This window comes from Sceloporus occidentalis, unplaced genomic scaffold, assembly GCF_023333645.1.
Source record: "Sceloporus occidentalis isolate IW3139 unplaced genomic scaffold, rSceOcc1.0.p SCAF_25, whole genome shotgun sequence".
In the NCBI taxonomy this organism is placed as follows: domain Eukaryota; kingdom Metazoa; phylum Chordata; class Lepidosauria; order Squamata; family Phrynosomatidae; genus Sceloporus; species Sceloporus occidentalis.
In genome coordinates this window covers 8,640,621-8,667,911 of record NW_028317005.1, presented here as the reverse complement: position 1 = coordinate 8,667,911, position 27,291 = coordinate 8,640,621, and the positions used below count along the sequence as shown (strand labels likewise).

Here is a 27,291-nt window from a genome sequence, read left to right as displayed (position 1 = left end):
CACCCATTTAAACATGTTGCCGAAATGTTGCTCTCTGCCGCTTTACATGATGGGGTAAAACTGCTACTGTTTGGCTTCATTTGATTAATTAAAATATAAGGTCTCAAGACGTGCCTCGTCAGCATATACCGGGAGCAAGAAGCTATTAGGCTACCCGTCTTGTATTATGATGCAAATTGGGTTGTGTGCCAACATATAATAAGATGTCATATTCCAGGGGAAGATACACATGGAATAAACCCAATTAAGACTTGGTGATTTCTTATTAGTCCCTTTTAGAATATTGGTAGATATCTGGTTGTCTCTAATTAAAGCTAAACCAATGTCGAGATGGAATGAACGGTTTGCAGCAAAACTCAGTTTATTTATTAAAACCGAATACAGCTTGTGTTTTCTGTTTGTCAGTCAGTGTAATTGCTTTTGGCTATATATATAGTTTATCTGTAAATGACTATTTTACCACGGAGAAGTTGTTCGCTCCCTTTTTTGTCACTGACCTTTACAAAGGCTGCCTGTACCAACCAGCAACAGTGCAGAGATAACGTAATGGGGAGGAATAATCATGCAGGTCCTGAAAAAAATATGTTAAGATGGCTACTTTCACGGCATACATATTCGGTGGGTTTCTAGTGTGTGTGTGTGTGTATATATATATATATATATATATGTGTGTGTGTGTGTGTGTGTATATATATATAATATATATATATTAACCCCCATTACATTGATTAATTTACTCTAACTGTAAAACGGATGAGTTGCGGAAAGTTATGGATCCGCTTTGATGCGTCTTCAGTCCTGAGACGTGTAAATTGTCAATATTCATTAAATATGCCCCAAATTTATCCACCTGCATACGGCTGGACTCACTTGTAATAGATCTCTAGAAGAAGTAGTACAGGCAAACACAGTAACAAAATTCAGGAACGTTTGGGATGCGCATGAAGCCATCCTGAAAAATGGATAAGCAAAACCTGCTTCAAATGGGGAGGCTTGATGCGTCAGTTGGTTCATTTCTGCTGTCACCGTATGTGTCTATGGCCAAATCCTTGGGGCTAGGCTAATATTTGACCACTTGTCCCTTGCATTCTTTCTATTTAATACTGTCTTTGTGGATGCACCTTCATGGAAAGTCTTTTGTAGTCAAAGATGACTATGGGTCTACAGACTGAATGGTGGGACACTCTATGATGGCATAATTGTAATGAAGGGTAGCTGCAGTTTCCTGGAAGGGGGATGCATTTTGTCTGGCTGCGGTGGGGTTATAAGTTAAGAATATACCCCCTGGGCATGTTGATCAATAGCCTTCTGTATCTCATGTATTTCATTCTATATCTGTGGTGAGAAACAATTATATTTTCTGATTTAGCAAAAAAATACCTAATTCGGCTGTGAATGTAATGCGACCCATTATCTTCCTGTTTAATGAACAGTTATGTGCGGATTTGGGGGATAGCCGGGCACAGGCTGCGCAGTACCAGGAGGATAAGTGACCGATTATAAATGTTCTCAATCTTGGTTATAAAAAAGGAAAATAGAAAGCTAGTTTGTGAATCAATTGATGCAAAGCACCATTCAGCATGAAAGCTGTCAGGTCTGCTGAATGCTATAAAAGGAAGAGCTGGGAGCATAAAGAGCAAAATTCTATTTACTATTAGAAAAGACTCAAAGTTAAATTTAAACGTGTCTGAGACCGGCTTGATTGAACCCAAGAGCGATCTTCTGCTGATAAATGTCAGCAATGATGACTGAAGATGCAGTAATGAAAGACAGGTACACAGCTGCGATATTCACAGTCTGGTCCATCTGAGGGGTAATTTTTAACCCTGTGGCTTCCATTGGGTAATCTTTGGTATATTTTTCCCAGTCAACTGTTACAATATTGGATATATATGACAATGTTAACCATCGGATATGCTATTAGAAACGCTGAATCTGTTTATAGATTAACCAATATATATATATATATAGATCTGATTCTGCTCTGTGTAGAGTTTTATTGACTTGTAGGGTATTTTTATAATAGAAAATCCATGAGTTTGGTCTTGTCGGGCCATTATTAGAAAGTTCAAGTAATACTTAAGTGGAATAACACTTTTAAAGAGAAGTAACTGAGCGTACATGACAACGACTGCTATGTGAGCCCATGATTGATCAGAAGTGACCAACAGCTATTCACTTGTTACTGTCAAGTATTATAAATATATATATATATATATATATATATACACACACACACACACTCTGCTGACAGATAATAGACGAGATACATCATACATACCTAAGCATTTTAAGCAATATATATATTTCTGTAACAAAATGCCTTTCATTGTTATTCCTTGACGGTGCAGAAAAGGTTAACCGACAGCCTGAACGGATTGTAGCTCACCCAAGAGTGCTGCTAACTTCGGGTTCACTAAATGAAAACCGCCGATGTAATTATATTAAATCGTGCCATTAAACTGTAGGCGTTAGATTGTCTCCTTTATTTCGGTTTCCCTCTGTCCTTCTGGGGATGCAAAGAACAGCTATTAACAGGCTGTTTTAAAACAGTGGTTTTAAATAAACTCACTATTTAGCCTTCATGCAGCTGATTAGCTCTAGATTGTTAGCTGCTTGTCCGCTGAGACTTCTTAAAATAGGCTGAGATTTTTCCTGTTCATCATAGCCTATTAACTGAAGCAAATTCCTGTCTCTTTGCAATTAGGGAACATTTACACCGGCCTCTCTACACGCATGCCATAGCACAAATTGTATGTACTCATCTCTGTATAATTTAGTTTTTAAGAGAAAAACTGTATTATGTGCTAAGTGGATCCTGTCCTCTTCTGTACCTTAATGATTTGCAAGGTACTTGCTATACAAGTCACTAAGATTTGGTAGTTGCCATTGAGACAGATGCAAGGAATAGTAAACCTATTTTGTAAATGTATTGTTCTGTAATTGGTAATGTTATAGACTCCCGCTATAGATTACAGCTGCCTGAGTATGAGAGAATTTATTCCCCCATCAGATGGAATATAAGAGGTTTCCAGCCCTTTTTTGCCACCTAAAGGCGCCTGTGCATTGGCATCTCAGGGGTCACAGCACACATTGCTTATACATTTTGTGACAATTGCGATCGGCATTCCTTTTCTTCCTTATGAGTCCTTTCCAATGGACTGTAACCTAAGTCTGAGCTGTCACCGCATGAAAAAAGTATTAGCAATTATCTTTGGCATGGTACAGCATGTGACTTATGATAAAGAACTCCTTTTCTAGAAGACCCCTTTACTGGAAGAAAGCTTCCTTAATGCTGTATTGACGGCTGACATTAAATGTGTTGCCCCTCACGAAGAACAGGTATTCACATAAGCATGCTGCCATCTCTAGCTTTACTTCCAGGGATTACTTTGTTGATTTACAGACCTTTATGTTTACACATATACGATTTGGCAGCCATCATCAATATGGAAAGCTGAACCTGTTTGCATGGTGGCACCTCCATTGTGGCGCTTTCTGGACCAAAAACATTGGCACAATAAACTGTAACTATTTAGCACCAGTGGTGTTGGCACTCATGCTTGCCTTGGTATGATGAGCTAGTTTATATTTCTTTGTTCACAATGACAGATCCACTTTAACTCAAGTTATATTAACATTTGTACCCATACTTTCTCTTTGATCACAATATCTACCTGTACACAGTTGGCAGGTATACATATTTTGTGCTGGTGTGATCATTAAAAGAGGGAAGTAAGTTGGATGTATACTTACCAGGGTGACCATTTTATTTCTGCCATTCAGGGACACACTATGAAGTGGATGAGATATCACACACACAGGCATATAATGTGTGTGTGTGTATGTATGTATGTATATATATATATATATATATATATAAAAAATAATAAAGGGAACACTTAAACAACACAATGTAACTCGAAGTCAATCACACATCTGTGAAATCACACTGTCCACTCAGGAAGCAACACTGATGGACAATCAATTTCACATGCTGTTGTGCAAATAGAACAGACAACAGGTGGAAATTATAGGCAATTAGCAAGACACCCCCAATATAGGAGTAGTTCTGCAGGTGGTGACCACAGACCACTTCTCAGTTCCTATGCTTCCTGTCACTTTTGACTGCTGGCGGTGCCTTCACTTTAGTGGTAGCATGAGACGGAGTCTACAACCCACACAAGTGGCTCAGGTAGTGCAGCTCATCCAGGATGGCACATCAATGCGAGCTGTGGCAAGAAGGTTTGCTGTGTCTGTCAGTGTAGTGTCCAGAGCATGGAGGCACTACCAGGAGACAGGCCAGTACATCAGGAGATGTGGAGGAGGGCAACAACCCAGCAGCAGGACCGCTACCTCCGTCTTTGTGCAAGGAGGAGCAGGAGGAGCACTGCCAGAGCCCTGCAAAATGACCTCCAGCGGGCCACAAATGTGCATGTGTCCACTCAAATGGTCAGAAACAGACTCCATGAGGGTGGTATGAGGGCCCGACGTCCACAGGTGGGGGTTGTGCTTACAGCCCAACACCGTGCAGGACGTTTGGCATTTGCCAGAGAACACCAGGATTGGCATATTCGCCACTGGCACCCTGTGCTCTTCACAGATGAAAGCAGGTTCACACTGAGCACGTGTGACAGACGTGACAGAGTCTGGAGACGCCGTGGAGAAGGTTCTGCTGCCTGCAACATCCTCCAGCATGACCAGTTTGGCGGTGGGTCAGTAATGGTGTGGGGTGGCATTTCTTTGGGGGGCTTGCCAGAGGTAGCCTGACTGCCATTAGGTACCGAGATGAGATCCTCAGACCCCTTGTGTGACCATATGCTGGTGCGGTTGGCCTTGGGTTCCTCCTAATGCAAGACAAAGCTAGACCTCATGTGGCTGGAGTGTGTCAGCAGTTCCTGCAAGAGGAAGGCATTGATGCTATGAACTGGCCCATCCGTTCCCCAGACCTGAATCCGATTGAGCACATCTGGAACATCATGTTTCGCTCCATCCACCAACGCCACGTTGCACCACAGACTGTCCAGGAGTTGGCGGATGCATTAGTCCAGGTCTGGGAGGACATCCCTCAGGAGACCATCCGCAACCTCATCAGGAGCATGCCCAGGCGTTTTAGGGAGGTCATACGGGCATGTGGAGGCCACAAACACTACTGAGCCTCATTGTGACTTGTTTTAAGGACGTTACATCAACGTTGGATCAGCCTGTAGTGTGGTTTTCCATTTTGATTTTGTGACTCCATATCCAGACCTCCATGGGTTGATAAAGTTGATTTCCATTGAGAATTTTTGTGTTTTTGTTGTCAGCACATTCAACTATGTAAAGACGCAAGTATGTCATACGATTAGTTCATTCATTCAGATCTAGGATGTGTAATCTTAGTGTTCCCTTTATTATTTTGAGCAGTGTATATATATATATGCATTTTATATTCTTTTATAATAATTTTATAATGATTAGGAAGCAATGGTAACCATGGTAATTTCAGACTTAATAATATATTTATATATATATGACATGAGACATGAGCAGTTTCAGTTAATGAACCCGTATATTACCAGTCATTACACACACACAAACAAACACACTCACATACACACACATGAAGGTGTGAAGGAGGGACTCTATCAGGAAAGGCTTCCAAACTCTCAGCCAATCAAAAGTCTTTCCTGATTTGTTGACCTATTCTGAGTTATATAGAACCTTTGTCTGTTATTCTATTGTCTTTTTTATTTTTTTTTAGTTGCTGTGGCCTTTGTCCAGTTGAGCATAATAATAACGCAACAGTTAACATACAGGAGATTGCTTAGCATTACATATCGTCTATGGGTGAAAATGTGCAAGAGTTTTTAAATCTTAGTTCCAAGATTTCTGCAATAAGCATCTCATTTAAACTCAAAGAAACCTGTGTTGTTTTTAGTTGTGGCCAAATATCAGAAAAGGAAAGGAATTGGCACTTGTTGCCTCCCCTACTTATCTTTTTTGGTTGAATTAATGCAACCCTTCTGTATAGACAGCGTTTTCCTTGCCATGTCATAATAGTCTCTGGAAGGAAAGCACAGAAATTTAATTAGAACATAAACCTCATAGAAGCAAAGCACAGATCTGGTAGAATTCATTGTACGCTTCCTGCCAAATTACGTGAAATAGATTTATTAAAATGTGGAATCAGTCAGTATATGTTGTTGTAACATGCACTGAATATCAACTGGACAGCATAAGCAAGTTTGAGATTATATTTTTTGCCAGAGGGTGAATATCTTTTTAGATATGTTTATAGTATGATATGTTTAGTTTGTTTATTACAACATATATATATATTAGAATATATACTATATATATTAGCAAGTACTTACTTAGCAGCACTCCTGCTAAACCCCATTTCAGTTATTCCTTAAAACACGAGAATGATGTCATAGACACATGAAGTCCACTTTAAGCCAGTTGTCCGTTCTGTCACCTGCTCTAAATTAGAAGCTGATAGACTACATATTGAATGGATAATAACAAATATCAAAAAAAGAATCACATAGAGAAGAAACACTCTGTCAATCAAAACATATGCTGGAATTTAATAATTTATCCCCAAAAAGCTAGTTATTTGGAAAGTTATTTGTGTCTTTCTGTCTTTGCTTCATCTATGAGACCAACCATAAATCAAATGGTTAAATAGCTATGTCCAGTGTTTGGCTTATGAAATGTAGTATATAATTGTGTATTGGTGTATGTTTTGCTTTTTACTTCTACTGTATATTAGATTGATTTGTCAAACTTACTTGCTAACTATATATAATGGTGTCATCTTCTCCAAATACTCACGCAAGCCAAAATCTGAACAAATTCCAAGAGACAGGTGGCCATGGCTTCTAGAATTTAACTGATCCCAATTTTGTGGACATTTAATGCAGTTTGTTTTTTTAGGCTGAAAATGTTTAAATGACTCTTAAGGTTCCCTGGATCCATAATGTAGATATTTTACAGTCTTGCCAAGGCATTGTTAGTATAACTAAAGGGGCATCTGCCCAAAAGTGTGTGAGACAATCAGACACATTCAATTCTCACTTGCCAAGTTGCAGCTGAGTTTCTAATTTCGGCTAATGTTGGTCAGAAGCTGCCGTTAACTTGGTAGGGCCAGGTCCTTCTCAGGTTCTTCACTCTCTAGCAGGAGAATCTAATGTCCTCAAGCGCTAAAATATTCAATATACATAACATGGTTGTATTAGGTTCTTACAAGTTGATTTAATGGTTTCTATGTATTGTAATACAACATTTGTATCTTTAGCTTTTCAAAGGGGAGGTATTATAGGACAGTCCTACTTTTTGGGCACTGTCTCGCTTTTGCAGCGGGATTATGCACCGTTAGGGGAAAGCCTCTCATCTCCATTGATTGGCCTAGTAAACTGGCCTAGGCAGCCCCCATGGCCTATGTAGCTCCTATGCACCACCTTGTAACTGAATGTTGCAAAGTGTCTCTATGGTGGGTGACCCCCACTTTCTGACCTGGCCCCCATCTGCCTTCAGGTCTGTCTGTGCCCCTTTCACCTCATCACCCCCCCAACATAAGTGTCCTGATTTGGTCCCCTTAAATGTGAGGGGTATGGATATATAAGCATAAGTACCCTTATACATAAATTACTCTCAATATATACTAATGTACACAAGACCAAAATAACTACTGCACCAAAAGATGTATTTTATACCCCAAAGTGTGACCAAGATGTACTCATGTGTTCACAACCTGACTGTAAACATTATTAAACATAGTTATTTGGCGGGTTTATGTATACTTAAAATGTAAAATAGAAAAAATGGAACAAATGGAGTTGAAAAAAAATGCTGGAGCTCACAGAAGAAAAATAGATGTTTGTGGTACTTGACTAATGATTGTCTGTTACATAAAGAGAGATTATTACGATGGCCGTGCCAGGGAGCAGGGAGCCATGTGCAGCAGGAACGATCTAGTGGTGCAGATACAATACACATCTTCCAAATGAGCTGGTAGACAGCTGCAAGAGGCAGGACTTCAACAACAAAGGGCTGGAGTGAAAAAGCCATAATAAAAGATTTCTTATTATTCTCCTGTCCAGAATAAACAATGTCGTTGGGTCTCAGATTGACATTCAGGGCAACTTCTGGCCCACAGCAACACTTTATTGCTCCTTTTCCTTTGTAGAATCCACAAGCTAAAGTAATTGCCTGTGTACTAGTATACTTTGGTAACCCATATTTTTCATAATGCTCATTGTTCTGTCTGCGGCTCTGCAGCCTCAGGCTTTTTTTCAACTCACTAAGCGATTCTCTTTACCTCTTATCTAGGCCAACAGCTATTGATATTCACCCAAGATCCGCTAAAGCAAAAGGCACTGGATAAACAGTAATATCCCACAGGACAGAGTAAATGAATAGATGCCCTTGGTCATTAGGAGTTAACATTTTCCGGTGTCGGATACGTAGCAAGCTGAAATCTATTACGCTTTTCAACATCTGCAGGGTGTCTCTAGAAAATTTCTCTTAAGACCAGATAAATATATATCTTATATTACATAATTTTTATATGACTGTTTCTATCGTAGATATATTGAGCTCCTCCAACTAAGACATCAGATCCGCACCACTTTCTTGCGCTCCATCCAGTAGGGTAAAATGCATTGGGAGACATGACCATGTGCTCTCTATGCCGACTGACATATGTATGCTGGCAGGCACCAGGTAGATGAACAAGCAACATTCCTCCCTGAAACAAAGGTCAGAGATAAAGGGACTGCCTCATTAAAGAAGAATAAAAAATTAAAATACTCTAAATTCTTAAAAAAATAAAAATAAATAAAGTACTTACCTGGGGTAGAAGCTGGGTCCCTGCTTGAAGCAGTCAATCAGTGCCAGAAAAGAGCTCCTGTTGAAATGAGTGAGAGAGCTTTTAGCTCCAGAATATGACCCATGACGAGCATTCTTGACAAAATTACACCTCCTTGGTTAAGTGGGCATAGGAAACTTGTTCTATATGGCAAAATGGCAAAACTCTATAGGGTCCTGTTCACTAAGTGTAAACCTGCCAGAGTTCATACTACAAGACTGTGATTTAGGATAGGCCAACCACAACCCATAGACGTCACCATGATCAGTGTGATCTCACAACATCTTAACAACTTCAACTCCTGTAGTTTAGTGAAAACGCTGAGCTCTGGTTGGCCTTCTTCTCTCCCTGTCTCTGGAAACTAGCCTCTGTGGTCATTTGCACTGTTTATCCTTCACAGCTACTCTTTTGTGTTTGAAGAAGATGGACATGGTTGTAGGTATAATGCTTATATCTTCTGTTCTTCGCTGCAGGTACTACATGCTTAATTGCATTGCTATCCGATAAGGAGCTTACTGTTGCAAATGTTGGAGATTCGCGTGGTGTCCTGTGTGACAAGGATGGAAACGCTATTCCCTTATCACACGATCACAAGCCATATCAGCTGAAGGAAAGGAAGAGGATTAAAAGAGCTGGTGAGATACTATCTTCAGAAATGTACTTGTTGTTTTTTAAGGTTTGCTGCTCTATAAATTGTATCTATCCTGTTTAAATCAAGTTATCCTTATCTCCTTCATGCTTCATAACTACCTTTTCTGTCTCATTTTATCTTTCATAGTTTTCTTGTACTTCTTTATTTTATCCACTTTATATCTCGTGTTTCCCTCCTGTCACATGTCCCCTTCATTCTTCTTCTGTGCTTACGCACTATCCACCCCCTCTGTAGTTTTACTCTGTACACTTCCTTCCCCATCATCCTTCTTCCTTGTAAAGCAACCACTTTGCCTTTCTCCTGTCAATGTACATCTCCTGCATTCATCATTCAACCCTATTCTTTCAGTTTGGCATCCCTGGGCAATCCCAGGTTCTTATGTGACATTTCACCCTATCTTTGTACATCCTATTTCTCTATTCATCAAAACTGCATGTTTTTTACACCACCCTATTCTTCTCCACAGTCATTATGTTGCATCTTGATCCCTGAAAGGATTGCAGGGAAGCAGTATCTGTAACAACGCTTATGAAAGGCAGTGGTACATATGGGACATTTACTAAAATTTCTGCCCCAAAGCATGTTTCGTTGCAGCAAGGACAGATGTATAGATGGATCTGGTCATTTTATTTTTAAGAACTTTAACAAAGAGGGGAGATACATCAAGGAAGCTTTGCTTTTTTAGTGGATTTCCGTCAAATTAATTAGCTGGTATACTGTGGTGTATACAACTGCAGTGCTCGGTTATTTTGCATCTATAAATACATTTCTGCTTCTCCCACTTAATATCACATTCACATACTGTACACAATATTGCGAGAAGCACAGATGGATGAAAAGCACAGCATGACCTCTGCTATAAATTTGGCTTAATGTAAACAGAATGCAGAATTGGGACACTGGTGTTTGGATAATGGCACACAGTTGGAAATTATATTTATGACTTGTTTGCATGAAACCCCAGTAACCACAGAAATACCCATTTAACAATATGAATTATGTAGTTTTAACTCTGAAGCCAATATGTTTTTGCAGCTAAACTCATGTGACGTCTGCAATGCCTTATTTACGTTCATAAGACTCCAATTTTATACAAAGTTCCATGATATTATCTAAGGTCCATTGTTGGTGCATTAGTTTATCACCTTGTCAGTTAAGAGCAGTTAACAACTATCATACAGTAAACAGATGAAGTGAGAAATAGGTAAAAACATATGGCCATAGAACCCCCCTTCCCCATGAAAATCAGGAGAACTAGCAAGTCTTCCTTCACCAAGGTGATTTGTGTTCTTAGAGTTGCAGAACAAATTATAGAAGTCCAAGCATCTGTCAAAATGGACTTTGGTTGATCCAAAGGACCTTCTGTAATTACCAATGTCTTACACGTTTATAGCTCTTTGGAAGTTCTTACTGTACTTTGCGAGTATTACACTACTGCTTTCGCAACATGGATTTCCAAAAATGCATTACTATTTTTAAGAACTGGTTGCAAAAAGCATCTGCCATTTTGTATCGACAATGCATATGTAGAGGGTGTTTGACTACGTCACCGTGTGTAATCAACAGAAAAACAAGGTAAACCAAGTTTCTGTTACCTTTCAGGTGGCTTCATCAGTTTCAACGGTTCTTGGCGTGTTCAAGGTATTTTGGCAATGTCCCGTTCCCTTGGGGATTACCCCCTGAAAAACCTAAATGTCATAATCTCAGACCCTGACATCCTGAGCTTTGACCTGGACAAACTTCAGCCAGAATTCATGATCTTGGCATCTGACGGCCTGTGGGACGCATTTAGCAACGAAGAAGCTGTCCGGTTTATCAAGGAGCGTTTGGATGAACCTCATTTTGGAGCCAAGAGCATCGTTTTACAATCATTTTACAGAGGATGCCCCGATAACATAACTGTCATGGTAGTAAAGTTCAGGAATAGTAGCAAAACAGAAGAACAATAAAGTATCTGTACATCTGGACTTTAAGGCGGCCTATTTTAACTTAGTAGGAAAATGTGAAACCCTTATTAAGATTGTTCTACAGACCCCATATCTATGTCTAAGACAACAGATGTGGACTCATTGCAACTAATGTAATCATCAAACGAAGAACACACAAAATATAGTTATATATAAACGATCCCACATTGTTACTCCATTAACAATAAAATATCTGTAATAAAAGGAAGTGTTACTACAGCTGGTACGTTATTATTTATTGGTGATGGGGTAATCAAATTGTGTATTGGAAACTAAAAAATGTAAAGTACAATTAATTTCTTTACATTTATTGTAGAGTATATAGGTTCCTGTAGGAACTAAGGAGAATTTTAACTTATCACACCTCTGTACATATAGTCAGATGTGAATGTATCTTTAGAGTTGTAACATTTATACATTTTATTTGTTCATAAAAAACTGCTCTATATAAGGAATATTGTGTTTATGACCTAATGACAGATGACCATTGCCCTCCCCTTAAAAATTGGTTAAGATTACACTTCCATAAGACCAGATCTGTATATTTCAAATCTACTACTGCATTTTGGCACAAGTTCCTGGAAATAAAATATCTCACCATCAATGTTTTCGTTTCCTTTACTTAACCCAAATCTTCTATTTCAAAGGAATACAAAAGTTGTTTCATGTTACATATTGTGACAAATCTGTCCTTTGTGAATGTACTCTTCAAATATTATTTATATTTTAAAGAATAAGCAAAGTAGACTTTTTAGAAGAAATGTCTGCCATGGCAGTGTTACATGTGTTCATAAAAAAGGTTATCGTTTCAAACATCAAACAATCCTTGTGTGAGACAGCACTCAAATTCTTGGTGCCCAAGCAGGACTCCACCCGATCCAAAACGAGAACATTAAAATAAAATGATATAATTGACATGTTTATTCCACCGCGTGGCAACATTTCGATCCAACTACAGGATTGAAAAATATTCTGTAGTTGGATCGAAACGCTGCCACGTGGTGGAATAAACACGTCAATTTGTGCTGCGTTAAATTCTTTTATTGTAACGTTATCTCTTTAAGCAAGATCACAGTTGGATGATGGATTTCCTAGTTTAGTGAAGAGGCTCTACGGTGATCTTATATAGAAGTAATGATTCCTACAGATTTTAAGGTGAGTGGGAAAACCCTTCTAATTCTTGCTTTTATGATACAATGACATGGGCTGTCCCAGAGTGGGTTGACAATTCATCTAATAAAGTGAAATACATTGTTGCAAAAATACATAGTATATTGTCAAAAATAAACACTTGAAATCTTCAAATTTCGACTTTGTTTTTAAAATGTGTTTGTTACAATTTAAAAAAAAAATTGGTACCCTTCTGAAAAAGTAATGAATCTCACAGCCTTTCTAAATACATAATCGTTACGTCTCACCTACAAATATGGAATTCTATGGAAGTATCCCCCTTCTACTCAGCATTTTCACTGGAGCCCATTCTTCACTCATGAATGATTTAAAAAGCCAACCAATTACAACGCAATTCTATATGATCTCAACAAAATTACGTTTAATTTAAGGGGATATGTCACTTCTCTCAAATCCCACCTCTTTCAATGAAATGTACTAAATAAGCCATTGTAAAGATGTCTGCTTTGTGGTGGGGATGAATAATTTGAATTTGTCAAACATGATCCCTTTATGACCAAGTGTATTTCATACTCCAAAGCTTACAAAACTTTTTGTAATTTTAAACCTATTTCAGTTTACACATAATGCTCCCTTTTGCACACTTACACAAATTACATATCCTATAATATATATACCGTATTTGCTCGATTATAAGACGAGGTTTTTTCCAGAAAAAAACTTCTGAAAAACCGACCTCGTCTTATAATCGAGGTCGTCTTGTAATCAGGCCTCGGATCATCCCCCACGATACCTCACAATTCCATCGGCAGCCGCCGCCGCCGTATCAGCTGCAGCCACCGCCGCCGCTTCTGTATTCGCGGCAGCTGCCGCCACCGCCGCCGCCGCTTCTGTATTCACGGCAGCCGCCGCCGCTTCTGTATTCGCGGCAGCCGTCGCCGTTTCTGTATTCGCGGGAGCCGCCGACTCCGTATCCGCGGCAGCCGCCGCCTCCGCCTCCGTAATCCGCGGCAGCAGCCGCCGCCTCCGTAATCCGCGGCTTCAGCATCCTCCGATGCGGCCGAATCGGAAGCTGTGACCATAACAGATGCGCGGGTCACGTGGGTCGCGCTGTTCTCACCTGACCCAGCTTCGTTTTTTACGTTTTGTGCCTATGATTCTATGCAAATCAGTCCTACCTGACAGTCTGTGCTCCTGTTCACAATTTGTGAAGAGGAGCATAGACTGTCAGGTAGGAATGATTTGCATAGCTGGTTCAATTAGGGGCACAACCTAGTGAACTACATTTCCCATGATTCCCAGACCCCTTTAAGCGTGACTGAGGAGCATGGGACATGTTGATGGGACATGTTGATGGGACAAGTTGATGGGACATGTTGATGGGACATATAGATCTGCTATTCCCACTGACAGGTGAGAAAGAAAAAAGAAAAAAACACAAAAACAGTGGTTTTGATTTTTTCCCATTAGGGTCGTCTTATATTCAGGCCTTTTCTTTTTTTCCCCAATAAGATACAAAATTTGAGGGGTCGTCTTATAATCGGGGTCGTCTTATAATCGAGCAAATACGGTAATACATATTGGGAGGCAGTTAAAGTTGTTTTTTTTTAATTTGTATTTTTTACATTTTTCAATTTATAAATAAAATCGGAATATTTTACAAATATATATATATATAATAATTTAATAACAGTACAAATTCCTCCAGGCTGTTTATAGTCCTCAACAGGCCTTGGCCTAAGGGATCTCCCCTAACCGTACTCGTCGCTATGTCATGACAATTATTGTCATTTTTTTAGTAGATTTTTTTTTTAAAGAAAGAAATCTCCCTCCCCACCCTTCTTACTCTGATTTTACTGAATGCTGATCTGTAAAGTATGGACAGATGTTTTGTGTGGTGTCAGCATTTTCAAGCACTGGAAGGAAATGCCAGAACAAAAGTTTCAAAAAAGTAGAACATTTACTGTGTGAGCCAGGTAACACCATTTACACAGCGCTTCCATAAAGTAAAATAGTGCCTTTTTTTAAAAAAAAAAATGTGTCCAGAATAGCCACTTTGATGGGGAAAAACTAATAAAATTCTAACTATATGTAGTCTTGAAAAATATAGTAAAAGATAATTCCTTTTTAAATATCTAGCAGTACAATATAGTTGAGCAATACTTGGAGTCTTGTAGGAAAGAGGAAAAGCTGTGAAATGTATTATAAATATATAATATATAAATATTATAATATATCAACTTGCTAGAGGAGAGAGCATCCTTAAAAGTGAGTTTCTAACCTATGAAGATAACCCCACCTTTTTTTTTAGGTCACCATCAACATTCAACATTGTCCATTCTGATTTGATGAAAAGGTTAATAGATTCATTGGGTGATCACATCCTGAAACACCCTTTGATATAAATGCAGGTATGATTAAAATGATGGTGAAATGTTCGTGCAGTTCATTATATATTTATGAATGGCGGGTTAATATCTTTTGGCAAGCTGTCCTTGGCTTTTGAAATGAATCTTCTGATCATCTGAATGTTTTAAATAGATGTCTGGGTCTTGAATTAAAAATGTGCTAGTTATTGTTTCTGACGTGGAAGAAGTATTCCCATAACTGGATAAGTGTCATTCTGCGTGTACAATACATTGCTGGCAGTCCGAGTCTTATCTAAAGAGCCATTGACCAAATGTAATCAATTGAGCAGGATCAAGAGCAAGTAACTGAAGACTGTTTCACAAAATCCCAGGTTTCATCATTTAGTTAAATCTCCATTAAATGTCATACATAACAAAGGGGCAGAATTAGACTGATATGTTGATGGAGATTTTTTTTCTGTAATGGCACAAGAGAGCTAAAACTTGAGATGCTCACCATAGGACAGGCTATGAAGAGGCTGACTGTTCTTGGTTGAGCTTCAAAACATTTTTTGTATAATATTTTACCCTTTAGGGATCTCTTGGGGCTCAGCCAGCTATGGACCTCCTTGCTCTCTTGGGCCTAAAGGGATACTAGCCATACACCACTGACAAGGCCAATGAAGGCTGAAATGTACATTAGAAATGTGTTGGTTCCCTCATGCAGGGGAAATTTGCCTCACATTTTGGTTCTGGACTGCCCTTTTTCCTCTGTAATGAAACAAGAGAGCTTGGGAAAAAGATGTTCCAAAGTGGGGAAGTGTTGTAGGACGGGCTATGAAGCGTTTTTGGTTGATCGTCTCAAATTTGTTTTGTATTAAATCTCCCTTAAACTTGACCTTGACTGATAACATTTATTGAGTTCTGCTAAATTAACACTATGAGCTGAACTCAGCAGGGAATCATCAGCTACGAGAATCTTGTAGCTCTCCATAAAAGCTCATTTCCTTTAAGGCACATTAGGTACTTGCCTGAAGGCTACTTTTAGGGATGTCACAGGAGGCATGTAGTCCCAATTGGCTCCTTGCGTCACCCAGTTTTGACTCTACCCTTCTCTACCAAACCTAATAATTGTCAATTTTATACCCAAGACTGTAAGTGATGCAAGATTTATTGAAGAACCAACTAAATTAGACTAAGTAACTTTGGTCCCCCATTTTGCATATTAGTGGCTTGCTGAGAGTCCTTTGTGTTGCAGTACAGAAATAGACAAAAGCTGGTAATAATCAGGCACAAAATCTTTGATTTAGTTTCTAGTGGGGAAAAAGAATTCTACCTATTTTTATTTGTGTTTTCCAGGTCTCATCCTTGGCTGATTTAGTAAATTTAATTTTAGTTTCCACCCATTTAGAGTACATGTTGCATTAAATTGTGCTGCCAGGAAGAAGTAAAGTCTGATTTAGAATGTAATTTCATGTTGGACATTTTCCAGAAAAACCAATAATTTCGTAGCTCTGCTTTCTGATTGTTTTTTAACAGCAAGTCAGCGTTCTCATTTCATACCTTGTTAAAGTCATTTTAATATGAAACAAATCAACAGCTAAAATCGAGCTAAAATCAAGCTAAATAAAAGAAAACTTCAAAGCAGCTACTTGATACAAAAGGAAGTATTTTTTTTGTCTTTCAAACACTGCAATTGAGCACTTGAGACCAAATAAAGGTGAGAAGCTTGTGGACATTTTATCTACTCATAAATGATAGTATTATACCCATTTTTACCGGAACTGATGTTTCGGTAACACAGTACATCAAACGCCTCTGTGCGAACCCTGGTTTGGAAATCTAAGAGTTAAGCACAAACAGTATAGACATATATCGCCTTTGTTTTCATTAGCATATTAAGCATAATTCTATAAACACCTGTGATAAAATTATATAACAAGATAATCTTGGATCATCTCAACATAAGAGGCTATAAAACCTATACCTGGTAGGGTACATTGTGATATTTGCAATAAATAAAACAAAACCATAATAGTAAACACAACATGCCCAGTTTTATGGTATTCTAGCTTAAGTGCTTGCATCTTAATTAAAATAATTGCAGCTGATCTAGATATCTTGTTCTCAAATCAAAATGCTGGTCACTGAGCCCTGGAGTTTCATACTCCTGCTTTATGAGTTTTAACTAAAGAAAGAATAAACAGAAAACGCAAGGCACTTCGTCTCTACCACCACTCTTGTGTAAAGTATGTTGGCGTCCAAAATAATCCATCCTGTTCAGGAAGTGTAATGGTGGCATCACCAAGCTGTATGAGAATATTCTGTTAATCCACAATGTTATCGTCATCTCTACATCAAATATTGTTCATTAGTCCACATTCAATGACCCCTCTGAGTACGAAAAAAAAAAAAGATTGCCTACTAAGTTGTTCCTCACTAGCAAATTAATTGACTCCTACAGCACACAGCCAAGTAATGATAAATAACCGTTCAAACTCATGTATGTGTTCAGTGAACAAGAATCTCCGCTCGTAGCAAACAATCTTCTCTATTAAATATCACTGTTCTTCTAAGCAGATGGATGGAAACCTCTGGGTAACCAACTGAGATCATATATGGTTTCAATCGGATTAACTAGCTTTAAAATGTGTCCAGATTCCCTTGATACAAACTGCAGCTGTTTTGCATACATATGAGTAACAATAACAATAACAATATATATATATATAAATATATATATATATATATATATATATATATATAGGGACGGGCATTAAGGCAAAATACATTAATTAAATATAATAGCTGAAAGAGATGCTGCAGCCCTGCTGCTGCAGTTGCCTCCCTTGCCTCTCATCCAACTATTCTTTCCATTGATTAACTAGTGGCAGGAAAGTGGTCCCATTGAAATCAATGAGAGCACTCCCTCCATGCATTCACAAAAGGAACATGAAAATTTAAAGGACCACATAGCTATAATATAATATAAATGCATTAAAATGCATATGATTGCTGGAGTGTCCCTTTAATATTCAATACTTTAATTTGCATTCTTCAGAATGTTATATTAGTAAATTAAATGAAGTTAATGGGAGTGCTTTCTATGTGTGTGCGTACTGGGAGTCTAGTTGGACAATCCCTAAGAACATTCACTGAGCGAGCCCTTGAGTTGAGTGCACTAGGCAGCAGGAGATGTATTTAGCTGAGCCCATCTCCTGCAAGATAAGTAGATGGCCACAGGGAGAGAGGCAAACGCATATGGCATGATTATATAGAATCCCTCCTATTATTAAAGGGACTACAGGCATCATATGCACATTAATGCATGTTACAGCAGCGCAGTCCCTTTAAATTTTTATGGTGTTGCTTTTGTAAATGCATTGGGGGATTTCGCAGAATGGTTATATGGTGTATTACAATGTAACCAGATAATAAATAAAACACAGATACAATTTCTTTGGATGAACAAAGGCCGTGGTCTTTTATTTAGCTTATAACAAATTTACCATATAAACACTCAACCAATAACTTAGTATCAACTTCATAAATAACCACAACTCTTGGCCCAAACCACAGAGTTAATAAATTAAAACAAGGCCGACTGCCCCAAAGCCGGTCGGCCTACCACTGAAACAACCCCTATGTTCACTCTCTTTACAGAAAGCAACTTAACCCCAATAAAAGCCACGACATGAAATATACTTTTTTTTTTTTTTTTTTTTTATAAAATAGAAAAATACATATACGTAAAATAAAAAGGGAGGGGGGGGCGGGCGACAATTCAGCAGCTCTTCCATGCTGCCCCCCGAAGCCTTGCTGAAAACCGCCGCTCACCAGACGCAATAAAGGTCAGTGCAGTCGGTTAACGCAGCCTGGGGTAGTGAAACGCACGCCTCAGGAACAGCGCTTATATAGGGCAAAATCCCGCCCAAACCATAGCGCGAGCTGTCCGCGAGCGCAACAAAAAGCAGCAGCGCGAGGCAAACTAAGCGGCGCGAGGCAAACTAAGCGGCGCGAGCCGCCACCAGAACATTCTTTTCAAAAAAAGGCGGGCAAAACTGAGCGGCGCGAGCGCATGCAAAACACAAACCAGGCTGTCCTTTGCCTGACCCCTGCAGACTTAACCCCTTCACATCCTTAGCTTCCCCAACAGCCACATGTAACCCTGTGCTATTTACACAGGGTTTTTTCATTTGCCTCTTGCTTTGGCTCCCAACTATTTTATGTAAGATGTGTTCCGTTGTACAATGTGTACGCGATGTGCACACGATATACTTACCACCAGTGATCTCCGATGCTGACTCAGCTAATGCTGCAGGTGTATTTAGATGCCCATGTGCATGTGCGGCAATCGCTCTCATTGTATTATTCTTTAATGTTAATATCAGAGACACTGTCTCTTTAAAGTGCTTATGATGGCTTCTGTGTCCCTTTAATTGATTTCTGGGATGTTTCCAAACATATGTAAAAAATATCAATTGAAGTAACCATTTTTATTATACATCTTGCAGCATTGTAGCAAAACATCTTAGTTGGTGAAAACCCTCTCTACTTTGTTATAATGTTGCAAGTCAAAATAACATAAAAGTGTTAGTACCATTGATATTTTCTAGCAAAAAAACGTGATATCAATTAAGACACTGTGTTAACCACATGAAATAATAATAATAATAATAATGAATAATAATACTAATAATAATAATAATGAATAATAATACTAATAATAATAACTGCAAGCACTGGTTTTAAATATAACGCCTGCAATGTTGACACACATTTAACCCTTGCAGAGCTAGCACCTATTTTATATGGGAAACCAAAGGAAATCATGTATTAAACTGACTTTAGACTCTGTGGATGTTTTATCTTGTTATGGTGGGTAAAACCTCCCCACAGCAGAAAGCTACTCAATGAAGGCTTGCCAAAATCTTCCCATTGGGTTTAGGAGAGGTTGTTTCAGTTTATTCCTTTGTAGTGGTTTTGTGCTGTTCTCGTTGTTGTTATATGGCATTTCACCCTTCGGGGATCTCTTGGGGTTCACTCCAAGTGTAAAGGTGAGTCCAGACGTGGACCTCCTTGCTCTCTTGTGCATAGAGGAATACCAACCGCACCCCACTGACGAGGCCAATGAAGGCCGAAACGTCCGTCTGGGGTTGTTGGTTTGCTTGTGCAGGCTATGAAGTGGCTTCCTGTTGTTGGTGAATCACCTTTAATAGCATTTCTCCTGAAAATGCCTGCTGAGGTGAATAAACACCAAAGCGATGATGACTGACACCAAGTTCTCGTGTATATAAACATAATAACTTTGTTCAACACAGTCCCGCTTGAATGTTGTCATTCGTTTAAAAAAATATTCTGCTTATTATTCTATAGGCCTTAAGATATGGCTTGTTTCACTTTTTCATTATTCTGCTGCTTTGATTAAAAAAAGCAGATGGCCATAGGCAGGGAACATTTGAATTCCACGCACAAAAACAGCATTACTGCTAGCAGGAATGTAACACAGGAAGGCAGTGGCTATTTCTGTTTTCTCAAGCAGTTTAAAAAATAAAACATGAATATATTTAAACCTAAGCAATTGTGACCTTGAGGTAAACCTGTGGTATACCTTATTTTACCATCTACCAGACCCGTCTGTATGATTATTAAGAGGATATTAACTTCTAATTCATAGTGATAGCCTTCATACCCAGTGATTTAAAGCCAGAGAAACAACATTCGGTCTTAACAACAGAGCCATGGAGGAAAATAAAATGCAATTAATTAAAACTTCTGTAAACGTAAGGGGTATCCTCAAAATAAATATTCCAAATATTCCTAATATGCATGGCATTAGTGTCCTAGTGTCCTGTTTGATTTTCATGGGAGCGCTTTCTTGTCTCTGTGGCAAGAAATATCGAATCATGGTATTAAAAGGCAGTTTTGCAGCAGGGCTGCAAATTCTGTGTCATTGTGTGTTAGGGTTACTTACAGAGTACTTTAATATACATTATTTTATAGTAGAGGTGTCAGGGACATTTGACTGTTCCTTTAAATCCAAAACTCTCAGCCTTATTAATGCACTCAAACTCCATTAATGAGAAGAGGTAGATCTACTACATATATTACTCTACTACTAGTGGCTACAAGAATCTGAACTGAAAGACATGACCCTCACACCCAAACATGTCAACCAAGCCCAACCAAACTTCTTCCTTGGTTAACAGTCATCTAATAAGATTACTTCACCTTAAATAGACAGTAAAGTTTAGAAGCAGCAAAGCACATTCACACAGCGCCAGAGGGACAGTGAAAACATTTTACAAAAAAATTGTACAGTTGAAAATAACATTAACGCAGATACAGTATATTAGAAAGATATACAGAAAGAGAAGGAAGCCCCCTGCTCTTGCAAGCGTATACCCTGTAGGAGACAGTAGGAGAGGGATTGCTTGGGCCAACTTGATTGTAGCAAAGGTTATATGGGGAACTCAGTGCCGAATGATAGGATCTTTAGATGCAGGTTGAGAGTAGAAGGGGGTTAGGTTATATATAAGCAAACGTGGCATACTAAAATTTTATTATTCATAACTAGAGGTGAATTAATCTGTGTGTTGTGTGCACCTTACTTTTAATATTAGTGTGTTCTGCTTAAATGTTTTCTAAAAAGTTAAAAAAAATTGTCTGCAAGACATCACTAGACAGTTTGGGTTGAGAAGAACTCTAGGTATATGTATTTGTGCAGCAGATTTTATTGTTCAAGTATAAATTGGACCTCTGAAAATCATATAGATTGAATTTTAACAAGATCGATGCATCTTCAGGAAGGTTTAATTGTTATTTTGAATACACAAACCTTAACTAAGTATGCCTGCAACTATAGCATAGGACAACCAATCAACGTATTTTAATCTGTAAACACAAAATTTTAATATCTAGAGCTGTAAAGTGTAAATGTTTTGCAAAAAGAGGCAGATCAGCTTTAAATGAGCAATCACATTCCCCTCCTCTACAAGCACCTACTGATTTTGTGCTGTCATCAAATAAGGGCAGATAGTGCCCTCTAGTGTTAGAATTTCACCAACACCTGAAGTAAGTTGCCAAATGATGGGTAAAAAAGGCTTCAGAATTGGATTAGTGAAAGTTGCAAAGCAATTACCGAAGTACAGGCAAGTATGTCACCATCCATACATATTATCATGCTGTTTTCCTGAGGACACTCATGTTTCTATCACTTCATATCTTACTGCTTCTTCCTTCTTATTCATGAGAGTAAGTTTACAGAGAATAAAAACAATCTCTAATGCTAGAGTGTCATGTATATTATATTAAACTTAGAACATAATCATAATATATGGTTATTTATGGTGTTCAGGGCTATCTTTAACATGGCTTTCTTTGTGGGCCCAGCTGTTCCTTGGGTCCCTACAGGAGCGCTATTGCGGTGATAATGGCAGTCACTTCTATAGCCACTTGCATGGAACCTCCTCCGTACTTCACTGTTGCCTGCAAACACTCAGTATTTTACCTCTCTCCAAACCTTTGGCAAGCAAAGTGCCTTCTAAAATTTTGACTCATCAGTCCAGAGCACCTGTTGCCATTTTTCTGCACCCTAGTTACTGTGTATTTGTGAATATTTAAGTCACTTGGCCTTGTTGATGCAGCAACTCATTGAGCAGGAATGCACTCCAATAAAAATCATTGGGAGCCCCAAATGCACTTGTGCAAAGGGGTCTTGTTGGACCACCACTTGTAAGTAGGACTAGAATTTGCCCAAACACTTCAACATATGGAGACTCATGCACTACGCATAGTGAGCATTTTGAGGAATCCCTCAACGCTTCTGTAAAACAAACAAAAAAAAAATGCTATTCTCAGGTTACCGGAAAATATAAACCTATAACACCCTGTCACGTGTTGAAGTAAAGTGGAAAAACAGAGTAATCAAAATAAAGTAAAAAAAGCTAAAAATACTTCCCTATTTCACACTGCCGCAGCCCAACAAAACACTCCTCTCAGTGTTCAGAAAACGTACAGAAACAGCAATCGGGGCGCATGTGTATATAGGAAAAAAAGAAAAATATATCTGATAGTGTGATAACGTATGTAAAAATCAATAAGTGTGATGAGTATATGCACTCACAAGTATAGCCGGTGAAAGAGGCTCCTCAGTGGTAAAAAAACCAGTTCTTTATTCTTTAAAATCTATAAATATAGAAATGAAAACAACCACATAGTGCAGTAACTCTCAGGTTACCCTCAGATTTTATATGCATTAAAGTGAATATGAAGACGGGAGTGTTTCTTTAATGAATCATTAAGAACATATTAATACTAGTTCTTTTTGGTTTGTGAATCGTATACATAAAGTTATTTGCTCAAAATGTACTGAGTGCCGTTTAGTTATATGTGGGAGATTGTCTATTGAAATGTAAGCCTATGTTGGGCAGGATGCTGTTTTATCATCCTAATCCTCATTATCTTATTGACTTCAGTTGATATTGTTGGTTGTCAAAACAGTTATTACAAGATGTGTGTAATTAATGGTTATTGCATTTTACCAAAGCAGTAAACAGCATAACCGCGTCCTTGCGGCTTCTTGCATAAACTGGAGAGATACAGCTTTTATGACTTTGCTATGTACCATGGCGTACCATGATAATGCAATCCTGCTATCTCTTAGGCATTACTCCAAGCTGTGTGAAAATGTATTTGAGGTATGTGTATGCTCAGGGCAAAATCAGAGTAAAATAATCTGGATCACGTACTATTCATTTTATTAAAGTGAAGTCAAAGCCCCTTAAGGACAAGAGCATTTTTCGTGTTTTTACTATGCATTTCTTTGGCCGCTATCTCCTTATTTCTCATTGAGTAAAGAAAGGGCTTTTTTTAAAACCATACTAATATATATGTAAGACCTTATTCTTTTATAAATTGGAGTTACAAAAACCCAAACATTTATTCTGAGTTTTACAGATATATACATTAAATACAGCTGGTACAAATAGGGAAAAAATACCATTACAATCACAGCTTTTAACTGTGTCCGTGCATGTGATTAGCTGTAGAAGGGGATTACTTGCATGGCAGTGTAGGGAATCTGCAGTAGACTGACGTCTCCAATCATGGAGAGGCCAGCACAGCAATGACCCTGATCACCACAATCGCATTACGTTGCAGTATGTCCAGTACAGTGGACGGAGGACCATTTTTACAACACGACTTACCAGGTATGTCGTTGGTCAACTAGGGATATCTTTTCATGATGTAACTGCTACATCATTGGACAAAACAGGGTTAAATCACATTTCAGTTGTAAAAAGTGATTAAAAGAACCCTAAATCATGTTTAAACAAAATAATCCATTACAGACTAGGCACCAGGGGGCTCTTCGTGTTCGTCTTCGTGCTCGTCTTTGGGGGGAAAAAAATCTTCGTATTCCGCGAATATTCGCCTGTTCCTGTCTTCTCTTCGGGCGAATATTCGTGGACATTCTTAGTGTTCGTTTTTTCTTCGTTTTTTGCGGTTAAGGGGTTAATACGGGCTTAACGCATACCGCAGCAGCTCTGGCGCCAGGAGTTTAAATGTCCGTATGAGCAACACTATTGGTCGTCAGCAGGGGGCTCGTCTGCCAATGGTACAGACTGTTAAACTCCTGGTGCCGTAACTTGTCCGGCAGATGCCATTGGTCTCCCTGTTCTATCAGTTAAATGTCCGTACGAACGATCAATAAAGTCGCTTGTACGGACATTTAACTGATAGAACAGGGACACCAGTGGGATCTGCCGGGTAAGCTGCAGCATTGGGGTTTTAAAAGTCTGTACGAGCGACTCTGTTGGTGCACTTGTTGCACCTTAAGGGGTTAAGGGGCCGTGTGAGTGAGCCTATTGGTCGCTTGCACGGCCCTTTAAACTACGGATTTCCGCTCCCGTTATCTAATGCAACATCGAAGGGGTTAACGGGAGCGGAAATCCATAGGTTCGCTGTCAGGGGTTACAAAGGCCGTGCGAGTGAGCCTATTGGTCACCTGCAGGGTCTTCCTCTGGCATCAACCAGTTAGAAAGGGAGAGTGGTAGACGAAGACGATCACGAAGATCTTCGTGGTGTGTGTCTTCGTCTTCGCCTACGTTTTACCGCCGCTGTCTTCTCTTCTGCGTGTCTTCGGAACGAGCACGAAAACGCACTCTTCGTGTTCGTTTTCATGTTCGCCCGAAGACGAATGCACAAGTCTAGTTTAAACCAATACAAATCAATGTCTGGCTATGAATGATTGGGGTTGTAGAGAATATAATACACAGTATTAGCCCAGTTGTGTGGTCAGAGATTGCTGGCCCATAATATGAATGACTAGAGATGATCTCTACTACCGCTCATCGGTGTTTACCACCTATAAGCACACAAGTTACTAAAGGAGTCCATGCACCAAAAGCACAGAAGAAAAGGACACACTTATCTTTTGGGAAAGGATACGTTGCAGGAGGATGATTATATGGAAGCAATAAAACAGGTGTATTGCACAAATAGCAATAAAATCTATATTAGAATCATGGGGATAACCCCATACACACTGACTAATTACATGCGTCTATGGATTTCAACAAATGTCATAATTCAAGGATCACCTTGTACAATGTACAAGAACGAGCATGCTATTGATAAGAATATAGGTTATTGTTGATAGCAGATTTGCAATTCACACAGTACAATGGACAATAATCATAAAGTGCAATGCTAGGGAAGGTTTTTAATCTGGAATAATCACCGTGGAAAATGGTGTAGTGTTGTGCACTGGCATTCATCAACATCAATTTGACCCACAGGCTGAGGCACATCAGTTTGAGTTATCAGACTAAATCTGGCCATCTAGCAAATTATCAGGGTCCACCCTGCTTGCCAGGACTATGCAATAATTATTTCTAATCTTGTCTACCTGCAGCTACTAGTGGCTGCCCTTCCCTCTCAGGAGCACCCCTATCCAATTACTTGGGGCAGCTGAGACTCGTTATCACAGTTTAGCCCTGCCCTTATATACCTGCTCTGCCATTCAGTTTGGGCCTTTGCATTTGTTTGGCTTGGGTCTCTGTTAGTCTGCTTGCAGCTAAAGATCTGGTTTCCTGATCTGATTTTCTGTGTGTGACCTTGGCTACGTTCTCAATCCTGATTAGTGTACCAAACCCTGGCATGTCCCAGACTTACCTACTTTCCAAGCAGTGTGCCCTGCCAGAGGGCTTCCAAGCCATGTGCCCTGCCTGAGGGCTTCCGAGCTGTGTGCCCTGCCTTTCCTACAGTTCCCCTGCCTTTGCCACAGTTCATAGTCTGCCCTGCCTGCCGTCTGCCCTGCCTGCCATCTGCCCTGCCTGTGGGCTTCCTGCCGTCTGCCCTGCTTGTGGGCCACCCGCCGTCTGCCCTGCCTGTGGGCTACCTAACGTCTTCCCTGCCTGTGGACTTCCTGCCGTCTGCCCTGCCTGTGGGCTACCTAACGTCTTCCCTGCCTGTGGACTTCCTTCCGCCTGCCCTGCCAGTTGGTCTCCAGTTCCAGGCCTGTCCGACAAGACTTTCTAGTCCATGTGTTACGATTAACAGAATCCTGTTTATGCTTTACTCCACTGTATATACCAGTCCTGTTCCTGTTCATAAATACAATATATTCTTGTATATCAGCCTGGTGTGAGACTTATCTCTTGTCTGTACTTACCTGTCTGTTGATATGCATCTCGGAGTAGAGACAGAGCCTCGGATATCCCCTGCAATTGGGCTCCTACCCGACCTGCTGGCCCGCGTCCTGACACAAATCAGGCAAATGCACCCACTTACTTTTACTGACACTCGAGTGGCAGATCCGGTCACTTGATAGCCTAAAGTTCCAGGTACACTTTCCTTCTCCAGTCGGGCCCTGGTAGCGATAGTGTATTTAGCTGTGATCTGGCACTGAGTAAAGAGCGCAGCAGCTGTGCACACCCTAAGACTCTTATGATCTTACCCACTCTGCAAGAAAGGGAGAAACAGATTGCAAGGCAAAGACGTGTAAAGGAGGAGAAACACTTGCCCACTCCCTTAGTCCTAGAAATGAGTTGAGAAATGTCAACTTCAACTAGAAGCCGAAGTCCTACAAAGAAGTTGTAGCAGAACAAAAGCCCCCCCCCCCAGTTTATTAACACTACATATAATGTGGGTTTTTGGTTAGTCAATCATTGTAATTGTTCAGAAATATACAAACACAAAAGAATGAGACTGGATACAATGGAGACGCACAGAGGCATGTATGAAAATGGAGCTAAAGGTATGGAACAAGCTGAGTTGTTCTAACCCTTGCCCAACCAAGCCCTATCTATTCACATGAAGGATTTTAATATGAGA

The 27,291-nt window shown here is 39.4% G+C and overlaps 1 protein-coding gene across 1 annotated transcript in view; it reads left to right on the top strand.

Moving 5' to 3' along the window:
• The window catches only part of PPM1L (protein phosphatase, Mg2+/Mn2+ dependent 1L), a 105,173-nt gene extending 93,718 nt beyond the window's left edge, over nt 1-11,455 (top strand). The window contains exons 3-4 of the mRNA XM_089485439.1: nt 9,328-9,489; nt 11,109-11,455. Of these exons, the coding sequence (XP_089341565.1) occupies nt 9,328-9,489; nt 11,109-11,455 (509 nt within the window). The remainder of the gene's footprint in view (nt 1-9,327; nt 9,490-11,108) is intronic.
• Nucleotides 11,456-27,291: the final 15,836 nt, after the last annotated feature.